The 17,435-nt window shown below is 45.6% G+C and overlaps 1 protein-coding gene across 1 annotated transcript in view; it reads left to right on the top strand.

Moving 5' to 3' along the window:
- The window catches only part of GC (GC vitamin D binding protein), a 37,369-nt gene extending 21,021 nt beyond the window's left edge, over window positions 1-16,348 (top strand). The window contains exons 4-13 of the mRNA XM_083398489.1: window positions 1,217-1,428; window positions 2,218-2,350; window positions 3,172-3,266; window positions 5,085-5,214; window positions 7,534-7,742; window positions 9,727-9,859; window positions 12,586-12,677; window positions 14,877-15,009; window positions 15,323-15,423; window positions 16,195-16,348. Of these exons, the coding sequence (XP_083254615.1) occupies window positions 1,217-1,428; window positions 2,218-2,350; window positions 3,172-3,266; window positions 5,085-5,214; window positions 7,534-7,742; window positions 9,727-9,859; window positions 12,586-12,677; window positions 14,877-15,009; window positions 15,323-15,379 (1,194 nt within the window). The 3' untranslated portion in view covers window positions 15,380-15,423; window positions 16,195-16,348. The remainder of the gene's footprint in view (window positions 1-1,216; window positions 1,429-2,217; window positions 2,351-3,171; window positions 3,267-5,084; window positions 5,215-7,533; window positions 7,743-9,726; window positions 9,860-12,585; window positions 12,678-14,876; window positions 15,010-15,322; window positions 15,424-16,194) is intronic.
- Window positions 16,349-17,435: the final 1,087 nt, after the last annotated feature.

Genomic DNA, 17,435 nt, shown 5'->3' on the forward strand with positions numbered 1-17,435 from the left:
ACGGGGGTTCCCTTGCCCCCTCCATGCCCCCTCATCATGCCACGCTCCTTCCAAGTCGAGGTCAGGCCAGCATGCGCTCAGGCAGGCTCAGTGAGCAACAGTTGGTGGCAGCATAGATGTCAGCATCATGGCCGGGGCACTTGCTGTCCTTCCTCCCTTCCCCCCCAGTCAGCTGGCCAGATGTGCTTGTCAGAGCTCGGACTGCCACCGTGGTAGTTCAGAGTAGCTCCCAAGGGGGCCGCTGTCCCTGCCGTGGGAAGGGGCTGCCTCTGCTGGTTCACCCATGCACTCCTGCTGGGCTGCTCCATTCCAAACTGTCAGGGATTGGACTCAAGAGGGTGAGGCGGATGAGGAATGGTGGAGATCACACACACCCCTTCTCCTGACGCTGCAGGAGAAGAGGCATGCAACACTGATTTATAGCAGGGGTTTGAGGAAGGTCATGTGGGAATGTTCAGGGATGCAGGAGAGCATCTAGGTAAAGGTACCCCTGCCCGTACGGGCCAGTTGTGTCCGACTCTAGAGTTGTGCGCCCATCTCACTTAAGAGGCCGGGGGCCAGCGCTGTCTGGAGACACTTCCGGGTCACGTGGCCAGCGTGACGAAGCTGCTCTGGCGAACCGGCACCAGAGCAGCACACTGAACGCCATCTACCTTCCCGCTATAAAGCGGTACCTATTTATCTACTTGCACTTAATTGTGCTTTCGAACTGCTAGGTGGGCAGGAGCTGGGACCGAAAGACAGGAGCTCACCCTGCCGCGGGGATTCGAACCACTGACCATACGATCAGCAAGTCCTAGGCGCTGAGGTTTTACCCCCAGCGCCACCCGCGTCTATTGTTTGATTATATCCTTTCCAACTTGTGTTAACAAGTTCTACAATTTAGCAGAGTAACATTCCCCTTTTTAAACTCAGTGGATGTATTTGCTCAGGCTCACTAAAGCCTCTATTATAACTGTTCTGGTATTTCCCCCTTATTCCCTCATAAAAGATAAGACATGACACAGTCTTCTATAAAAGTATAAAAAGAGGTTACTCACATTCTGTTCACAATTTCACAGTGTTTTCTGTATGTGTGTAGATTCCACCTAGATTTCCTTTTGCTTTGATCAGACAGTGTTTTTTTCTTGTGATCTTATGTATCAGAGGCTGTAGTACTTAGGCAAGCTTATAACATTTCCTCTTTTTTCCTTCCCTCTCTCTTCCTCCTACCCAGTCTTTAGCACTCTCGGCCAAATCCTGTGACCCAAATAACCCTTTCCCGAAGCATCCAGGGACAGCTGCCTGTTGCCGTGAGGAAGGCCTTGAACGAAAGCTTTGCCTTGCAGCCTTGAAGCACCCACCCAAGGAGTTCCATACATATGTGGAGCCATCCAATGAGGAACTATGTGGGGCCTTCAGAAAGGACCCCCAGGACTTAGCGGACAGGTGAGTCATGTGTGCATTTCAACTGTGCCACTTACCTGTCCCGCGCATGCACAGAAGTGTCACTCACATGCACAGAAGTGGCGAATCGCGACCTGCAGACGCGGGTTGCATTCTGCTCATGTTGCGAATGGGCCTCCGGAATGGATCCCGTTCGCACCCAGAGGTACCACTCTAGTTCTTACAAATCTCACCCTATGAAGCTGCCTTCTGCTGAGTCAAGATCATTGATCCAGCTAGCTCACTCCTGTCCACCAACAGCAGTCGGGGGGGGGGGAGCGGAGGTTTTTCAGCCTAGAATTAGTTTTCTACTCTCAACAATAGAGAGGAAAAGCTGGGATCTTCTGCACTCAAAGCATGTGATGTGCTCCACCCACTGAGCTATGGCTCCTTCCTGGGTCTGTTATAATGCAAATATACCACCCCATATATTTTCCTTCTAGAAACGTATTTTTCCTCCAGTTTGCCCAAAGTTCTTTTCAGTGAGGTGTCTGTGAAGCAAGAAAGAACTTTAAAATCACAAACGGGTTTTTATCTTGTTGTTTTGCACAGATGGGGATTTAATATTGGAGGGATTTGGAGGTTAGATAGGATATTATTTATCTTTCCTCTTATCACTTCTATGAGTTAACATCCAGTTAGTAGAGTTTAAAATTTACCATCCCTTTACAGCATAAAATGTGGAGACTCAGCACTTGGAAAAGTCTGACAACGGAAGTAGCTGCAAAGATTTCGCTGACCTCACTTGTGGTATGCAATCACTTATGTTCTACTTTGTGGTCCATTTTCTAGGTTTCTGTATGAGTTTTCCATTGACCATAGCCATACACCTTTGCCACTCTTGATCGCCTCCACAACGACCTACTTGTCCATCGTCGGAACATGTTGTACCCATGCGCAACCCACAGTCTGCTTCTTAAAAGAGGTAGGTGCTTTATTTTCTCAGGACTAAACACATTGCATTTGGAGCCAGCTGGCGGCCTGCCAAATAATAACAATAACAATAATAATAATAATAACAATAACAACAATAACAACAACAACAAGAATTTATTATTTATACCCCGCCCATCTTGCTGGCTTTCCCCAGCCACTCTGAGCGGCTTCCAACAAAACACTAAAATACAATGACCTATTAAACATTAAAAGCTTCCCTGAACAGGGCTGCCTTCAGATGTCTTCTAAAAGTTTGGTAGTTATTTTTCTCTTTGATATCTGGTGGGAGGGCATTCCACAGGGTGGGTGCCACTACCAAGAAGGCCCTCTGCCTGGTTCCCTGTAACTTGGCTTCTTGCAATGAGGGAACCCCCCAAAGGCCCTCGGCGCTGGACCTCAGTGTCCGGGCAGAACGATGGGGGTAGAGACGCTCCTTCAGGTATACTGGACCGACTCCCTGGGCGCATCACAACAAGGAGGGGCTTGCTTCACTCTCCGCATGTGAAGGAAGCAACCCTCTGTCTCCTCCTTCCTGCCACTCCCCTTGTTCCTCAGAGCTCTCTCTTTCACTCTGGGAAGGAATGTTCCTAACACCCATTTTACGGGTTGGTATTCTATGACAGAGTTCTAGGACTTCCTCGTGACCACTCGCCTCACATCCCTGACAACTAAATTGAGTGAAAATGTGTGATTGCAAAGCTCTGTTATATTTCAGATTCCTGTTAACAGGCACTTCCAGATCTGCTAGAAGCAGATCCCTTCACTAAGTATGTCAAGTGTTTGATCTCACCTCTTTCTTTTATGCTGCAGAAGCTGGAGAGGAAGTCTCTCATGATGCTCACTGATCTGTCCAACAAAGCGTGCTCCCGCTATTCCGTGTTTGGGAAAGAGAAAACAAAACTCAGGTACAAAGCAAACCTTCTGCATCCTATGTATTTATGGCAAGTCAGAACTTTACCTGTTGAATCTCTGAATTTTTGGTAGTTCCTGTTCATTGTGAAAGCTTGGATAGATCTATCTGGGTTGGAAGAAGCAAACTGCAATGGAATTTCACGGGATAGTACCAAATTTGCTACCATATCCAAATGTGTCTTTCAAGTCGTGTTTTTCAAATGCGGTAGTGCATAAGAATTCTGTCTAGGGCACACAAAAAATGATTCACTTCATATCTAAAGGTAAACCTACCTAATTCACACGTTGCAGAACAATATGAGAACTGAAACACAACCATTGTTCCAAAAAATAAATAAATCACACTTTACTGAATTTTGCAATGCAATTTTCAACTAGACAATAATATAAGGGGGAGTTTGCATAAAAATGAATGTATTAACGAAAATAACATGCAAACATGCATTATGTTAAGGGAAATAGTTTGCTAAAACTTGAACATTAGCCCAAACTGCATACAAAAATGTGTTTGTCGGGCAAAATTCACACTAAAATGCTAATGAATTTTCATGAGGATTTAAACAAAAAAATCACAAATTGCTGGAGAAATGTGGAGAACTGAATTTAAGAATGGAAAAATGAGAAACTGGGAGAGCCACAGTCTCCCTTTTGTGAGATGCCAGCTTCACTCAGGAGCTCCCAAATTGGGCCAGAGGTTCCCTATAGTATAGATCCTCTATAAACATTTTGGTACTCCCATCCACTGTGTCCAGGTCACTGCCTGAAGCCAGATCATGACAATAGACCTATTATTGCCTGGACACATATTAGGGACTGGGATTCTTCACACATTTAGCTTAGCATGGTTAGAATAGTAAAGGTAAAGGTACCCCTGCCCGTACGGGCCAGTCTTGACAGACTCTAGGGTTGTGCGCCCATCTCACTCAAAGAGGCTGGGGGCCAGTGCTGTCCGGAGACACTTCCAGGTCACGTGGCCAGCGTGACATCGTTGCTCTGGCGAGCCAGAGCCACACACAGAAACACCGTTTACCTTCCAGCTAGTAAGTGGTCCCTATTTATCTACTTGCACCCAGGAGTGCTTTCGAACTGCTAGGTTGGCAGGCGCTGGGACCGAACAACGGGAGCGCACCCCGCCGCGGGGATTCGAACCGCCGACCTTTCGATCGGCAAGCCCTAGGCACTGAGGCTTTTACCCACAGCGCCACCCGCGTCCCATGGCTAGAATACACCACACTAAATGTGGGAAGGTCAGAGAGTATCAGAGGATTTGGGAAATGGAGCCAATCACTGCCCCCTTTCCTAATCTGCTTCAGACAAGAAGGCATGTTGCAGCAATTCTGTGAACTGCCCTGAGAGGTCTGGGTATAGGGCAGTATATAATAATAATAATAATAATAATAATAATAATAATAGGAGCTGCACGGCCAGGGGAAAAACAATGCTGTTCAGGGTTGTAAAGACTGCAGAGAGAATAATTGGCTGCACTCTTCCCACCTTGGATCAAATCTATGCTTCCAGGTGCCATAAGAAAGCTGCAGAGATAGTGCAGGATAGTGCACACTCCTGAAATGATCTCTTTCAGCTTCTGCCTTCTGGAAGAAGGTACAGAGTTACAAAGACTAGGACTAGCCGCCTGAGAAACAGTTTCTACCCAAATGCAATTCTGGTTTTAAACTCAGTATAAGGAGTCTCTATAGGAGTATATTGTATTTTAAAATGGGGTTTCAGAGTTTTTAGGGGTTTTTGAACGGACCGTTTTGGGATAGCTACACTAATTTAAATTCCCACTTATTTTATCTGCCCATGTCTAGCTATTTCATAACATATACTCAGAAAAGTCCAAATGCTTCTGTGGAGGATATCTTATCCCTCGCTGAAGATGCTTCTGAAGTGCTTGCCAAGTGCTGCGATTCATTGGAAGAAGACTGCGTCCAGAAGGAGGTGAGCATTCAGGAGCAAAAGGCCATTTCACATTGATGGCCGTTGTCATTCTGTTGAAAATAGTAGAGCATTCTGTGTCCGACAGGAATGGCTGAGTCCTCTTATCTGCAGAATCAGGTGATGTAGCTCTTGCTGGGTTGTACCGCTTCCAGCTCCACATAGAAAAGGAGCAAATCAGAGAGAAGGGCTTTAATTGGGCCTTCTCAATTAGTCTTCTATGTGCTGGTTTTCCATCTGCAGAACAATTTTTATATGGGGCATTCAGAAATGTGATCCTGCCCTCCACTGGTTCCAAAATGATACAAGACAGGAAGAACTGTGTCATGTGATCATGCCGACTATGTAACAAAGACTGAGCCATATACTTGAAAGCAAGTTCTACATATTTCAATACTTCCAAGGAAGTGTGGATTTAGAGCAATGAGTCTATGAATTCCAAAAAAGAATATCCAAAGGTTTTCCTATAGGAAGGTAGGCATGCTTCAATCAGTTCATTTTTGGTTTGGATCACGTACAGTGGTACCTCAGTTTTCGAACGTAATCCATTCTGGAAGACCATTCGAGTTCCGAATTGTTCGAAAATGGAAAAATCAATATGGAAAACTCAGTATGGAAGCCGAGTGGCATGTTCGACTTCCAAGGCGCATTTGAAAACCAAAGCGTTTACTTCCCGGTTTTTGGCGTTCGAGTTCTGAAATGTTCTTCAACGGAGACTTTCAAAAACCGAGGTACCACTGTATATGTCAGGGCTGGTTCAGATGTAGGTCAGCACTCAAGACGTAGAGACAAGCAGAAAAGTTAGCTCTTTATTCAAGAAAACAGCATCCCAAGCCCCCATGGAATAGTTGCCAGGACTGAAGGTCCTTGTCTAATAATAATAATAATAATAATAATAATAATAATAATAATAATTTATTATTTGTACCCGGCCCATCTGGCTGGGTTTCCCCAGCCACTCTGGGCGGCTTCCAACAAAGATTAAAAATACATTAAAATGTCACACATTAAAAACTTCCCTGAACAGGGCTGCCTTCAGATGCCTCCTAAATGTCAGGTAGTTGTTTATCTCTTTGACATCTGATGGGAGGGCATTCCACAGGGTGGGTGCCACTACCGAGAAGGCCCTCTGCCTGGTTCCCTGTAGCTTTGCTTCTCGCAATGAGGGAACTGCCAGAAGGCCCTCAGCGCTGGACCTCAGCGTCCGGAGGTGGAGACGCTCCTTCAGGTATACTGGACCAAGGCCATTTAGGGCTTTAAAGGTCAGCACCAACACATTGAATTGTGCTCGGAAACATACTGGGAGCCAATGTAGGTCTTTCAAGACCAGTGTTATGTGGTCTTGGTGGCTGCTCCCAGTCACCAGTCTAGCTGCTGCATTCTGGATTAGTTGTAGTTCTAGTTAAAGGGTCACCTTCAAAGGTAGCCCCACATAGAGTAGATTGCAGTAGTCCAAGCGGGAGATAACTAGAGCACTTCCCACTAACTCCCCTCCCCAGCTGGATGCCTCCAAAGCAGCCTTAAACATGGAGGCAAGGGAGGAGGGGAGATTGCTACAGTCGGAGAGACAAGCTCGGTAGATGCTTCTGCTGCCTCTAGCCCCTCCTTCTCTGCTTCATGTTCTGAGTCTGCCTTGCTTTCTGCATCTGGCTCCTCTCTCTCACTCAAGCCTGCTGCTTCTTCAGCCTCCAATCATTCTGCCCCCGCTTCATCCTCTGACTTGTTCTCAGTGTCCCACCACCACTCCCCAGGCTCTGAGCCTTCCTCCTCTGAGATCGCCCTAGGGCAGGTATAGGCAAACTCGGCCTTCCAGATGTTTTGGGACTACAACTCCCATCATCCCTGACCACTGGTCCTGTTAGCTAGGGATGATGGGAGTTGTAGTCCCAAAACATCTGGAGGGCCGAATTTGCCTGTGCCTGCCCTAGGGGGTTCTGCCACTACTCTTCAGCCAGTCCTTGATGGTATATTTCTCCCCAGGGACATTTCAGGTGAAGCAGGGACATATGGCTCTTTTTTATCTTGAGTAAAGTCACTGGATTATCTTCTTTGGTATTGTCTACACTAACCGGCAGTTAAGTCTCTGGGGTTTCAAACAGTGGACATTTCCAGTCCTGCAAAGCAGATGCTCTACTACTGAGCTATGGCCCTTTCCCAAAAGGTGGATTTTAAAAACGTCGAGTTAGTTAATTACTTTGAAATTGGCCTCTGTGGCTGGACACGCCACATGAAATTGGTCCCTTGGTGCCCGCATCCTTCCACACGAACCATCGCATGTGGTTCAGTTTTGTTGCGAAATCATTGCCTGCCTTTCCTCCCCAGGTGTCGAACCACACTGCCAAAACCTGCAATAAACTCTCAACCCAAGATAAAAGAATTAACGACTGTTGCCTAGACAATTCTGGCTCCTTGCAGAAATACTTATGCATATATTCCCTGCCATGGGACAAGAATACCGACAGTTCAAATGTTGCACGTCCGACTCCTGAATGCCTGTGTAATGTGGACTGTAGACAGCGGGAAATTTATAAGTAAGTGTCCCCCTACACACACACACTTTCCTAGAGATAAGCTTTTTAATTAGCTGTAATTTAAATGTGCTTATTCATTACTGGCAACACCTGCTGGTTCCAAACTCAAAATTGCAAACTGACCTTAATTCCCACTTCAACATAAACCTGCGTCAAAAAGGTGGGAGAACCCACTTATATGCTTTTTTCCCACCCGACTTGAAGGTAACAGGACATTTCTTAATTCATCAGTGGTAGGACTTGTGGAAGAGACTGGGGCCTTAGGCTCCAAGGAAAAACATTTAAGTTCTCCCAGACAAGCTATGATGTGTTGTAATATGCAGGACTGAAACTGAATGTGTTTATTTTGAAGAAAAAAGTAGCCACGCAGCCCTAATTATCATTATTATATATTTATTTTTCACAACCTGCATTTTCCCCCCGGACAGGACTCAAATGCAACTTACAGTTAAAAACAAGAACCGGTACAAACATTTTCTCAAAGAAGCCAATCATTTAAAAACAATTAAACATTGATAAAATTAAAACTCTATACATATGTGAAATCTGTTAAACCCAGTGCTTTTTTTCTGAGGTGACACAGGGGGACGCATACCCCTAAACATTTTGTGAATCTAAGTTTGGCCTGATTGAGGGACAGTACTTCAATATGAGTATTTTAATTTTTTTTAGGAAAAAAGCACTGGTTAAACCCATACCAATAATTAAAATAGGAAGAGAACAGTACAGTGGAACCTCCGGTTGCGTACATGATCCATGCGGGAGGCACGTTTGCAATCCGCAGTACTGCGTCTGCGCACGCATGTGACACGATTTGGCGCTTCTGCGCATGCGCAAAGTACGATTTAGCGTTTCTGCGCATGCGTGAGTGCTGAAACCTGGAGGTAACCCATTCCGGTACTTCCAGGTTTCGGCACATCCGTAACCTGAAAACGTGTAACCCGAAGCGTCTATAACCCAAGGTACCACTGTACCAGCCTTGACCCAGAGCCTTGGGTACTAATTCATTTGTAAGGTGAGGAATGAACTGGAACTAATTCCTTCCTAAAACAAACTTTTCAAGAACTTATTCATGAAGAATAAAAGTCCTGGTTAGCTGCTTGATATAAGAGCATATATGGTCATATATATATAATACAGTGGTGCCTCGCAAGACGAAAAGAATCCGTTCCGCGAGTCTTTTCGTCTTGCGGTTTTTTCGTCTTGCGAAGCAAGCCCATTGACGGAGTAGCGCTATTAGCGCTATTGACATTTTAAGGGCTAAAAACGGCTTTTTAAGGCTTGGGGGATTAGCGGTTTTGCGTCCCCCTGTGTCACCTCAGAAAAAAAGCACTGGGTTTAACAGATTTCACATATGTATAGAGTTTTAATTTTATCAATGTTTAGCGATTCAGAAAAAGGGGTTTTGGAGCGGAAAAAACCCCCGAAAATTTTCGTCAATTTTCGTCTTGCAAAGCAAGCCCATGGGGAAATTCGTCTTGCGAAGCGCCTCTGCAGACGGAAAACCCTTTCGTCTTGCGGGTTTTCCGTCTTGCGAGGCATTCGTCTTGCGGGGCACCACTGTATATGGGACGCTGGTGGCGCTGGGATACAGGTGGCGCTGTGGGTTAAACCACAGAGCCTAGGACTTGCCAATCAGAAGGTCGCAGTGAGCTCCCGTTGTTTGGTCCCAGCTCCTGCCAACCCAGCAGTTCGAAAGCACGTCAAAGTGCAAGTAGATAAATAGGTACCACTCCGGCGGGAAGGTAAACGGTGTTTCCGTTTGCTGCTCTGGTTCGCCAGAAGCGGCGTAGTCATGCTGGCCACATGACCCAGAAGCTGTAGGCCGGGTCCCTCGGCCAATAAAGCAAGATGAGCGCTGCAACCCCAGAGTGGTCACGACTGGACCTAATGGTCAGGGGTCCCTTTACCTTTATAAGAGCATAGGAAGACCTAGCGCAAACATTCTGTGAAATGTTCTGAGACGCTTTTCTCTCTGTTGCAGCTACATACACCGCTTTGCCCAGACATTTACGTATGCCCCAGAAGCTCTTCTCGTTGCTCTCTATGACGATAGCCTAACAGTGGCGAACAGTTGTTGTGGCACGGAGGACCCCGCTGCTTGTTTTGCTGGAAAGGTAAGATGCAATATAGTTCTGAAAGCTTCTTTTCATTTCTAAACAGAAGCCCAGCCAGTAATCTAGCAGCTGCATTTTGTTTCTGTTTTTTGTTTTTTATTAAATCATTTTTATTGATTTTCCAATAAAAAACATCCAATTAATATATCCAATCATAATGCTCCAATTAAATAAATTAAAATAAAAAACTAAAATAAAAAAGACCAAGTTATGGTCCAAATTATAATTATTAATTTTTTGGAGCTCCCCACGGTCTGGATCTCTGAAGCATATCTCCACATCTCAGCCCTGCTTCTCCTCCTTGTTTCTATATTTCCCACATCTCGATTTTGACGCTTTATAATTCTCTGACCCTGAGTCCACGATTCTCAATCATGTCAAACATCATGTACTTTCATCCGTCGAATACAGCTTCGTTAGTATATATTTTTCCAACTGTCTTTGTATCAGCGCAGGTTCCTCTGTCTCCGTTCCAATCTGGGATGTTGTCCAAGCCTTTTATCTGAAGTTTAATGGCGCAGCAACTTCCAATCATTAATTGCCAAAACCTTCCTTTTGAGCTTCATTCAACCAGTACCTTCCAAGTTAAATTGTTAGGCAAAACTGTTTGCATTACAATGCAGATAAACCTTATTCCACAGTTATCAGTCATTTGACGATCCATCAGCCTTTGGAGACCGCACTCTCCCCCCTCGGGGCCCTAGAAGGGGGGCTAGCAGCTGCATTTTGGACCAGATGAAGGTTGCATGTCAAGGGCAGCCCCATATATAGTGTGCCCTAGTTTTAAAACCTGAAAGAGCCCGGTCTGAAAGAGACATAGAGTTGGAAGTAATCCACCAAGGGTCATCTAGTCCAACCCCTTGCATTGCAGCAATCTCAACTAAAGCATCCATGACACATGGCCATCCAACCTCAATCTTAATTTCAGGATAATGGGTTCAATCCCTATGTTGGGCAAATGAGGGCGGTTGGACTAGATGACCCATGTGGTCCCTTCCAACTCTTGGATTCTATGATGTAATAAATGAAAATCTGCCCTTATTCCCTTATGTGGGATACAAGAGCCCTTATAGAGTCCTTTGTAGGTTCTCCATCAGTCGGAGAAAAGAACAGAGGCCAACCAGAGAATACTGAGAAGCAAAGCAGCTCGTAAGCCTGATCTTTATTGAACTGTTGCAACAGGGTGCTCCCCTCACATGCAGGAAAGGAGAAGGACCCCGAACAAAGGGTCTGCCCTTATATAGACATTTTAAATTGCCTGCCTTGGAGTCCAAGACCACCCCCAGAAACATCATACCTACATCACAGAAGAGGTGATCTACAACAGAAATCTGAGTGCGTTGTTTATCTCCTGTCTGGCAAGTTACCTGTTAATGGTTACTTGATTGGATACCCTGGAGAGCCTAGCTAGTCTTTTGTAATGACAAATACTTAGTTCCTGAGCCAGGTCACAGGCTCACCCTATTCATACACAGACAAACCCTTAAGACAGGATTTGTGAAGGAAAAGACAATGGGGAGGCTTCCCCACCTCCTCCCTCCTTTCAGAGAAAACATGTGGTCAGTTTGGGAGTGAAAATGGTTTCAGGGCGGTCCTCCTGAGCTGCTCCAGACATGTGGTCCACACATCTATGTATGCGCCTGCTTGGTACATTTATGAACATTTATTATATATATAAAAAAGACCTTAAATTTTTTTATTTCAATGATAAACCCCCTCACAACAGTGAATCTCACCGAGTTACCTTAGGCCAGTCATGAGCGATCTTCTGCCTCCATAGGGTCTCCAGAATATGGCATGGCATATTAACATGAAAAACTGCCCTAAACGAAACCCTTTCCGCTCCTCATTTCACATTAAAAATACAGTGGTGCCTCGCAAGACGAAATTCGTTCCGCGAGTTTTTTTGTTATGCGAGTTTTTTCGTCTTGCGAAGCACCACTGCATTTAAACACTGACAACGGCGGGGAGGGGTGGGGAGAAGCAGGGCAGCTGCTGCAGCCGGTACCTCAGACTCACCCGTGCGTTGTGACCACCGTGCGACGCAGCTGCTGGAGGGCGGCGGGGCTCAGGAGCACGACTCCAGGGAGAGAGAGGCCCTGGCGGCAACATCTCTCTGAGGGGAGCACGCGAGGGGGGTGGGCAGCGGCGCAAGGCACTAACCGTCAGCCAGAAGGTGGGAGGGAGCCGGAGGAGCGGGGTAGCGAGCGTGCGTGCGTGCAGTGACTGTCGCCATGACACGAGAGGCAGGGCCGTTTCATCTAGCGAAGCAAGCCCTTAGGAAAATCCGTCTTGCGAAGCACCTCAGAAAACAAAAAACCCTTTCGTCTTGCGAGTTTTTCGTCTTCAGAGGCATTCGTCTTGCGGGGTACCACTGTAAAATAAAGAATATGAGGGCAATGTGGGCTTCTAGTTGTGGGCTTCTAGACTCTAACCCCCATCAGCCCCAGCCAGCATGGTCAAGGATGATGGTAACTGTAGTCCGACAAATGACTGTATGACCACATGTTCCCCAGCCCTGCCCTAAAGGGAATGCTAAAAGAACTAGTACTGCAAATGGAAACCAGTTAGTTTAGACATGGCCTGATTATTATTGACTTGCTGTGACACGGAGACAGGTTTTTTCACTGGTGGCATCAGCATCGCAGAATTTCATTATTGTTTAAAAAGCACTTATATACTGCTTAATATGACTGCCGTTCTACATTTTTCCTTATGAACTCCAGAAACCACCGACAAAGTTATTTGATTTGCTTTCGAAAGGAAATGAAATGTGCGGAGCTTACACAACTCATAATTTCCTGGATTTCAAGAAGAGGTGAGCGCTACCTTCTAGATAAGGAGTGGTTGTATAGTAAGCCCAAAATTTGTGGGCATTCAGTGTTATGCACGCGGCATAAATAAATAAATAGGAGGCAGAAAGCGGTCTGGGTTCTGGGGAAAATGACTTTGGCGATCCCAGCCACCATTGGACCCAGTGTGTTATGACTATGGTGGAACCTTGGTTCTCGAACGGCTTAGGTGACGAACAAACTGGCTCCCAAAACCCGGAAGCAAGTGTTCCTGTTTTCAAACGTTTTTCGGAAGCCGAACTTCTGTTGCGGCTGTCGGCTACTGTTTTTAGGGTGCCTGTGCCAATTGGAAGTCATGCCTTGGTTTTCAAACGTTTCAGGAGTCAAACAGACTTCCGGAATGGATTAAGTTCTCAAACCAAGGTACTACTGTATAAGCAATATTGGCTTTAGGCATGATACCCAGAATATACTGTAACCCCCATGTAATTTACAGTGGTACCTCTGGTTGCAAACAGGATCCGTTCCGGAGCCCCGTTCGCAACCTGAAAGGAACGCAACCCGCATCTGTGTGTCTGCACATGCGCGGGTCGCGATTCACCACTTCTGCACATGCGCGTGATGTCATTTTGCGCATCTGTGCATGCGCGAGTGGCGAAACCCAGAAGTAACCCTTTCCGGTACTTCTGGGTCGCCTCGGGATGCAACGTGAAAAAAACGTATCATGAAGCAAACGTAACAAGAGGTATGACTGTATAGGCTTAGCTGTATTTCTTAAGATTTTATTTCAGCTTGTAGATTGGGGTAGAGAACCTCGGTCCCAATTGACAATGGCCACCCTCCAAGTCTCCCTGTCTGGCCCTCATGCCTCTCATAAGCCACACCATTCTGACTCTGTTCTTCACTGTCCTTGAGTGTTTTTGCATGGCTGGGATGTGCCTGATTATGTTTCCTGCTTGTCTGGATGAAGGGTAGAGAGGTGGCATGTTAGAAACTACTCTAGTGCACAAAAGTAAAAAATTACCGTATTTTTTGCTCTATAAGACTCACTTTTTCCCTTCTAAAAAGTAAGGGGAAATGTGTGTGCGTCTTATGGAGCGAATGCAGGTTGTGCAGCTATCCCAGAAGCCAGAACAGCAAGAGGGATCGCTGCTTTCGCTGCACAGCAATTCCTCTTGCTGTTCTGGCTTCTGGGATTCAGAATATTTTTTTTTCTTGTTTTCCTCCTCCAAAAACTAGGTACGTCTTATGGTCTGGTGCGTCTTATAGAGCGAAAAATACGGTATATCCATTGCTCCACCCACTTTACCTCTCTCTCTTCTGATCATTGGCATGTGCCCCCCCCAAAAAAAATAGTTGCTCTTGGGTTCTAAAATGTTCCCTAACCCGATGTAGATGTTAAGGATTCGATTTGGAGGTGGGGTTCCATACAAAGTGCTAGCGACACAGCTGTATTGCTTTCCCCTTTTAAAGTTTTTCTGGAATAATGAAAACATTTTACGATGCAATGAAACAAAGGACCAGTTGTGACATGCTATTATAGCTCTCTAATGGATAGGTAGATATTACTTCGGAACATTAAAAGATTCAACCCAAGATCAGTCAAGAAAAAGGGAATCTTGTTTTCATAGATGCAAAGTAGGCTAATAGAAGTGAAATTTCACATGTGATCAGAACCAAGTAAAATCAGATTTGGTGGGAACCTGCGAGTCATCTGCTGGGTTTCTAAATATACCGTATTTTTTGCTCTATAAGACACACATTTCCCCCTCCAAAAATTAAGGGGAAATGTGTGTGTGTCTTATGGAGCAAATGCAGGCTCCTTGGCTCCAGCGAAAGGAACCGGAAGCCTCTGAAGCACAGTGCGAGCGCTCCTGCTGCGCTCCGGAGGTTTCGGGTTCCTTTAGCTGAAGGGTAGGTGCCCCTTCAGCTAAGGCGCAGCGCCCCTTCAGCTAAGCGGGAGGAGAAATGGAAGGGGCTCTGTTTCTCCTGCCGCTTCACTGAAGGGGCGCTGCACAGAGAGGGGGAGAAACAAGGTGATTCCTATGGTCGGGTGCGTCCTATAGAGTGAAAAATACGATACATTAAAAAAAACATCCACTATGTGGCAGTATAGTCCATTGGCTTAGTAGTGCCTCATGAAACACATATTGAAAGAGTCATTTCCCCCCTGAAATTGCAATAAGCAAGGCCTTCTTAAACCAGATATTATGCCCATTCTGCAGGCTAAGAGAGCACTACCACAAGGCGCTTCCCAGTGCCTCTGAAGATACCATTTCTGGTCTGGTCGAGCAAAGGTCGACGTTTGCATCCACCTGCTGCCATTTGAACGCACCTCCATCGTATTGCGGGTTGAAGGTAAGGAGCCGTCTCTCCCAGCTCAGCAATTCAAGGAAGCAGCCCTTGGATTTCTGGTTTCTAGGACCTACTAGAGACATTGCTGAAATGTCCAGGAAATGTATGTCCAGATGTATGGCAACCAATGTCGGAAGTCTAAATTTTGGCGAATTTCATAAAAAATAAAAACTTAATTCTCTTCTGAGATTTCGCAACAGCTTTGCCCCAAAAAAAGAGGTCAATGACTTTTTGTTTCTGGATTTTCACTTTTTGAAATACGGCAACCCTAGAAAATAAGAGTTTTGAAACATTCCCCCCCCCCCCCCATTTTCAGGTTCAAAGTGAAGTGGCCTACACATGCACCGGTGATGACTGCTTGGCCCAGAACTAATTGTGAGAATATGATTTGTGTCTTCTGGAGCGGGGAAGGCTCAGGTAGGTAGAAAAGCAAAAATAGACTCTGTGTGGCATGCAGGGTATGGTGTTGTGCCTGTGTATGCACTGAGAAGTTTTTATTTCAAAACATCTCTTTGGGATGTGTCAGGAGTCCAGTCCCCGGCTTGATAACACAGTGAGCGTAGTTCATTAAAAAAGGATTATTTATTCTCAAAACAAACAGATAGCTCCAGGAGGCTTTAATGCAGCCTCCTCCACCACCAATCAAGATGACCCTTCTGAAGACCTCTTCCGGATACAGAAGATATTGAACTTTCTCACTTTGCGCCTTTTGCTTTGTTTTCTGTCTAACAGCCCTCCCCTTAGCCTGTTCTTAATAGGGATTGGCTCAGCTCCCATCTCATCTTGTTCTGACAAACTGCTTCCTTCTCTGTCCATGCCAATTGGCACTTCCCGGGAGCATTGGTTGGGTCCCGGCTGGCTCCCCACCGGGGCGGGGGAGTTGGTACTAGCCGACGCTCGTCCTGCATGGCAGTTAACCCTCTCTGTTCCTGGCTGCTTTCTTCATTTGGCTGCCTGGGAGCTGGCTACAAGCCTTCACTGGGGGCTGGCTCATTCATGACAGGATGCTACACCTGTGCTATTGCAAGTGACTGAGAATTAAAAGTGTAGCATGGCAAATCCTTTAGGCTGATCATGTATTTCTCTGCACAAATGTATCCAGTGCTAACACTGCACAAGCATATCTTTGCTAATTAACTCATCCCTTTCCCATAGCCATGAAAAAAATGTTCTTTTTCATATTTGCAGGTGCAGCGAGAAAAGACTTTCTGTGACTTCAGATTGCACACAGAGCCTAGATTTTGCTGAGTCAACACTGCTGCCCTCTGAACACATCTCTTTGTCTAATTTTCTAGAATCCTGATTGGGGCATATTGGCATCTTAATAAAAGCTGTATTCATATTTCCAGCCTTGTGATTGTTTCAATAAGGGGGGGGGGGGGGGAGAGGGAGCCTTTTTTAAAAAAAGTTCTCTAAGTGCACACCTAGAAATGATAAGAAAAATAATCCCATTCATTATAATTTACAAATTCTACTTAACATTGTTTGTATAGCTCTTTTGCTTCAGAGGGTGAAATGCTTTGCAGTTGTGATTCAACTTCACACACAAAAAGCCCATTTTGCAGACAAGGGAACTGAGCCAGAAAAGGAGTGGTGGCAAAAGCCAAATCATGCTAGACAACAGATTCAAAACCCTGTCAAAATAAAAATAGAAAATTCATAGGACAACAAAGCCCAGAAGGCGATGTAGCCAGGCAGACCTACCTGAAGGAGAACACCTCAGAGGAAAATAGTGACCATCTTATGTACTTTAGTATCTATTGTTCAGTGCATGGCCTAGTAATCCTCCATGCACATTTTATATGTGCTAGAGGTAAGATGTGTTCTCCTTGCTACATTTCCAGAGACCTGGGGGAAAGGTTGAGGCCTAATGCATGTGTTCACATTAAATAAAATAAAAAAGACATCCTCAAACCTTTTTTCTAAAAGACAACAACAGGAACAGGAGCAGGAGCGTCCACAGTACATAGGGCCAATTGAAGCCACCACTGAAAAGGCCCTGCTCCAAGCAGATACCAATCTAAGCTCAAGAAGAAATAGACATGGTTGTGGAACTTAGACTTTGTGGATTCTGATTTGAAGAGCTAATCTGATGCACACCTCCTGAGCTAACATACTGTCCAAAACTGAAGTCCCCTTTCATCAGAGGCAGATTTTGGGAGACAATCTTTCTGGTAGCATGTGAATTTCAGAGGTAACCGACACCACCCCCAAGTATTGTATCCCAAATATCAAACATCAGAATGCAGGACAGGTTTTGAGATAGGAGGTGCATCTCAATATGCCACAAGAAAAATGGAATAGGCCCTCTGAGTTCTGGAAGACTTCCCAACATCTATGTAAGGCAAGCTAGAAGACCAGCCAGCAGAAAATGAACCAGGGAGGAAGGAGGGGCAACTCTCATTGTTTGTATATCTGGGTCCAAAAGG

The sequence above is a fragment of the Podarcis tiliguerta genome (genome assembly GCF_965153285.1).
Source record: "Podarcis tiliguerta genome assembly, chromosome: 9".
In the NCBI taxonomy this organism is placed as follows: Eukaryota; Metazoa; Chordata; class Lepidosauria; order Squamata; family Lacertidae; genus Podarcis; species Podarcis tiliguerta.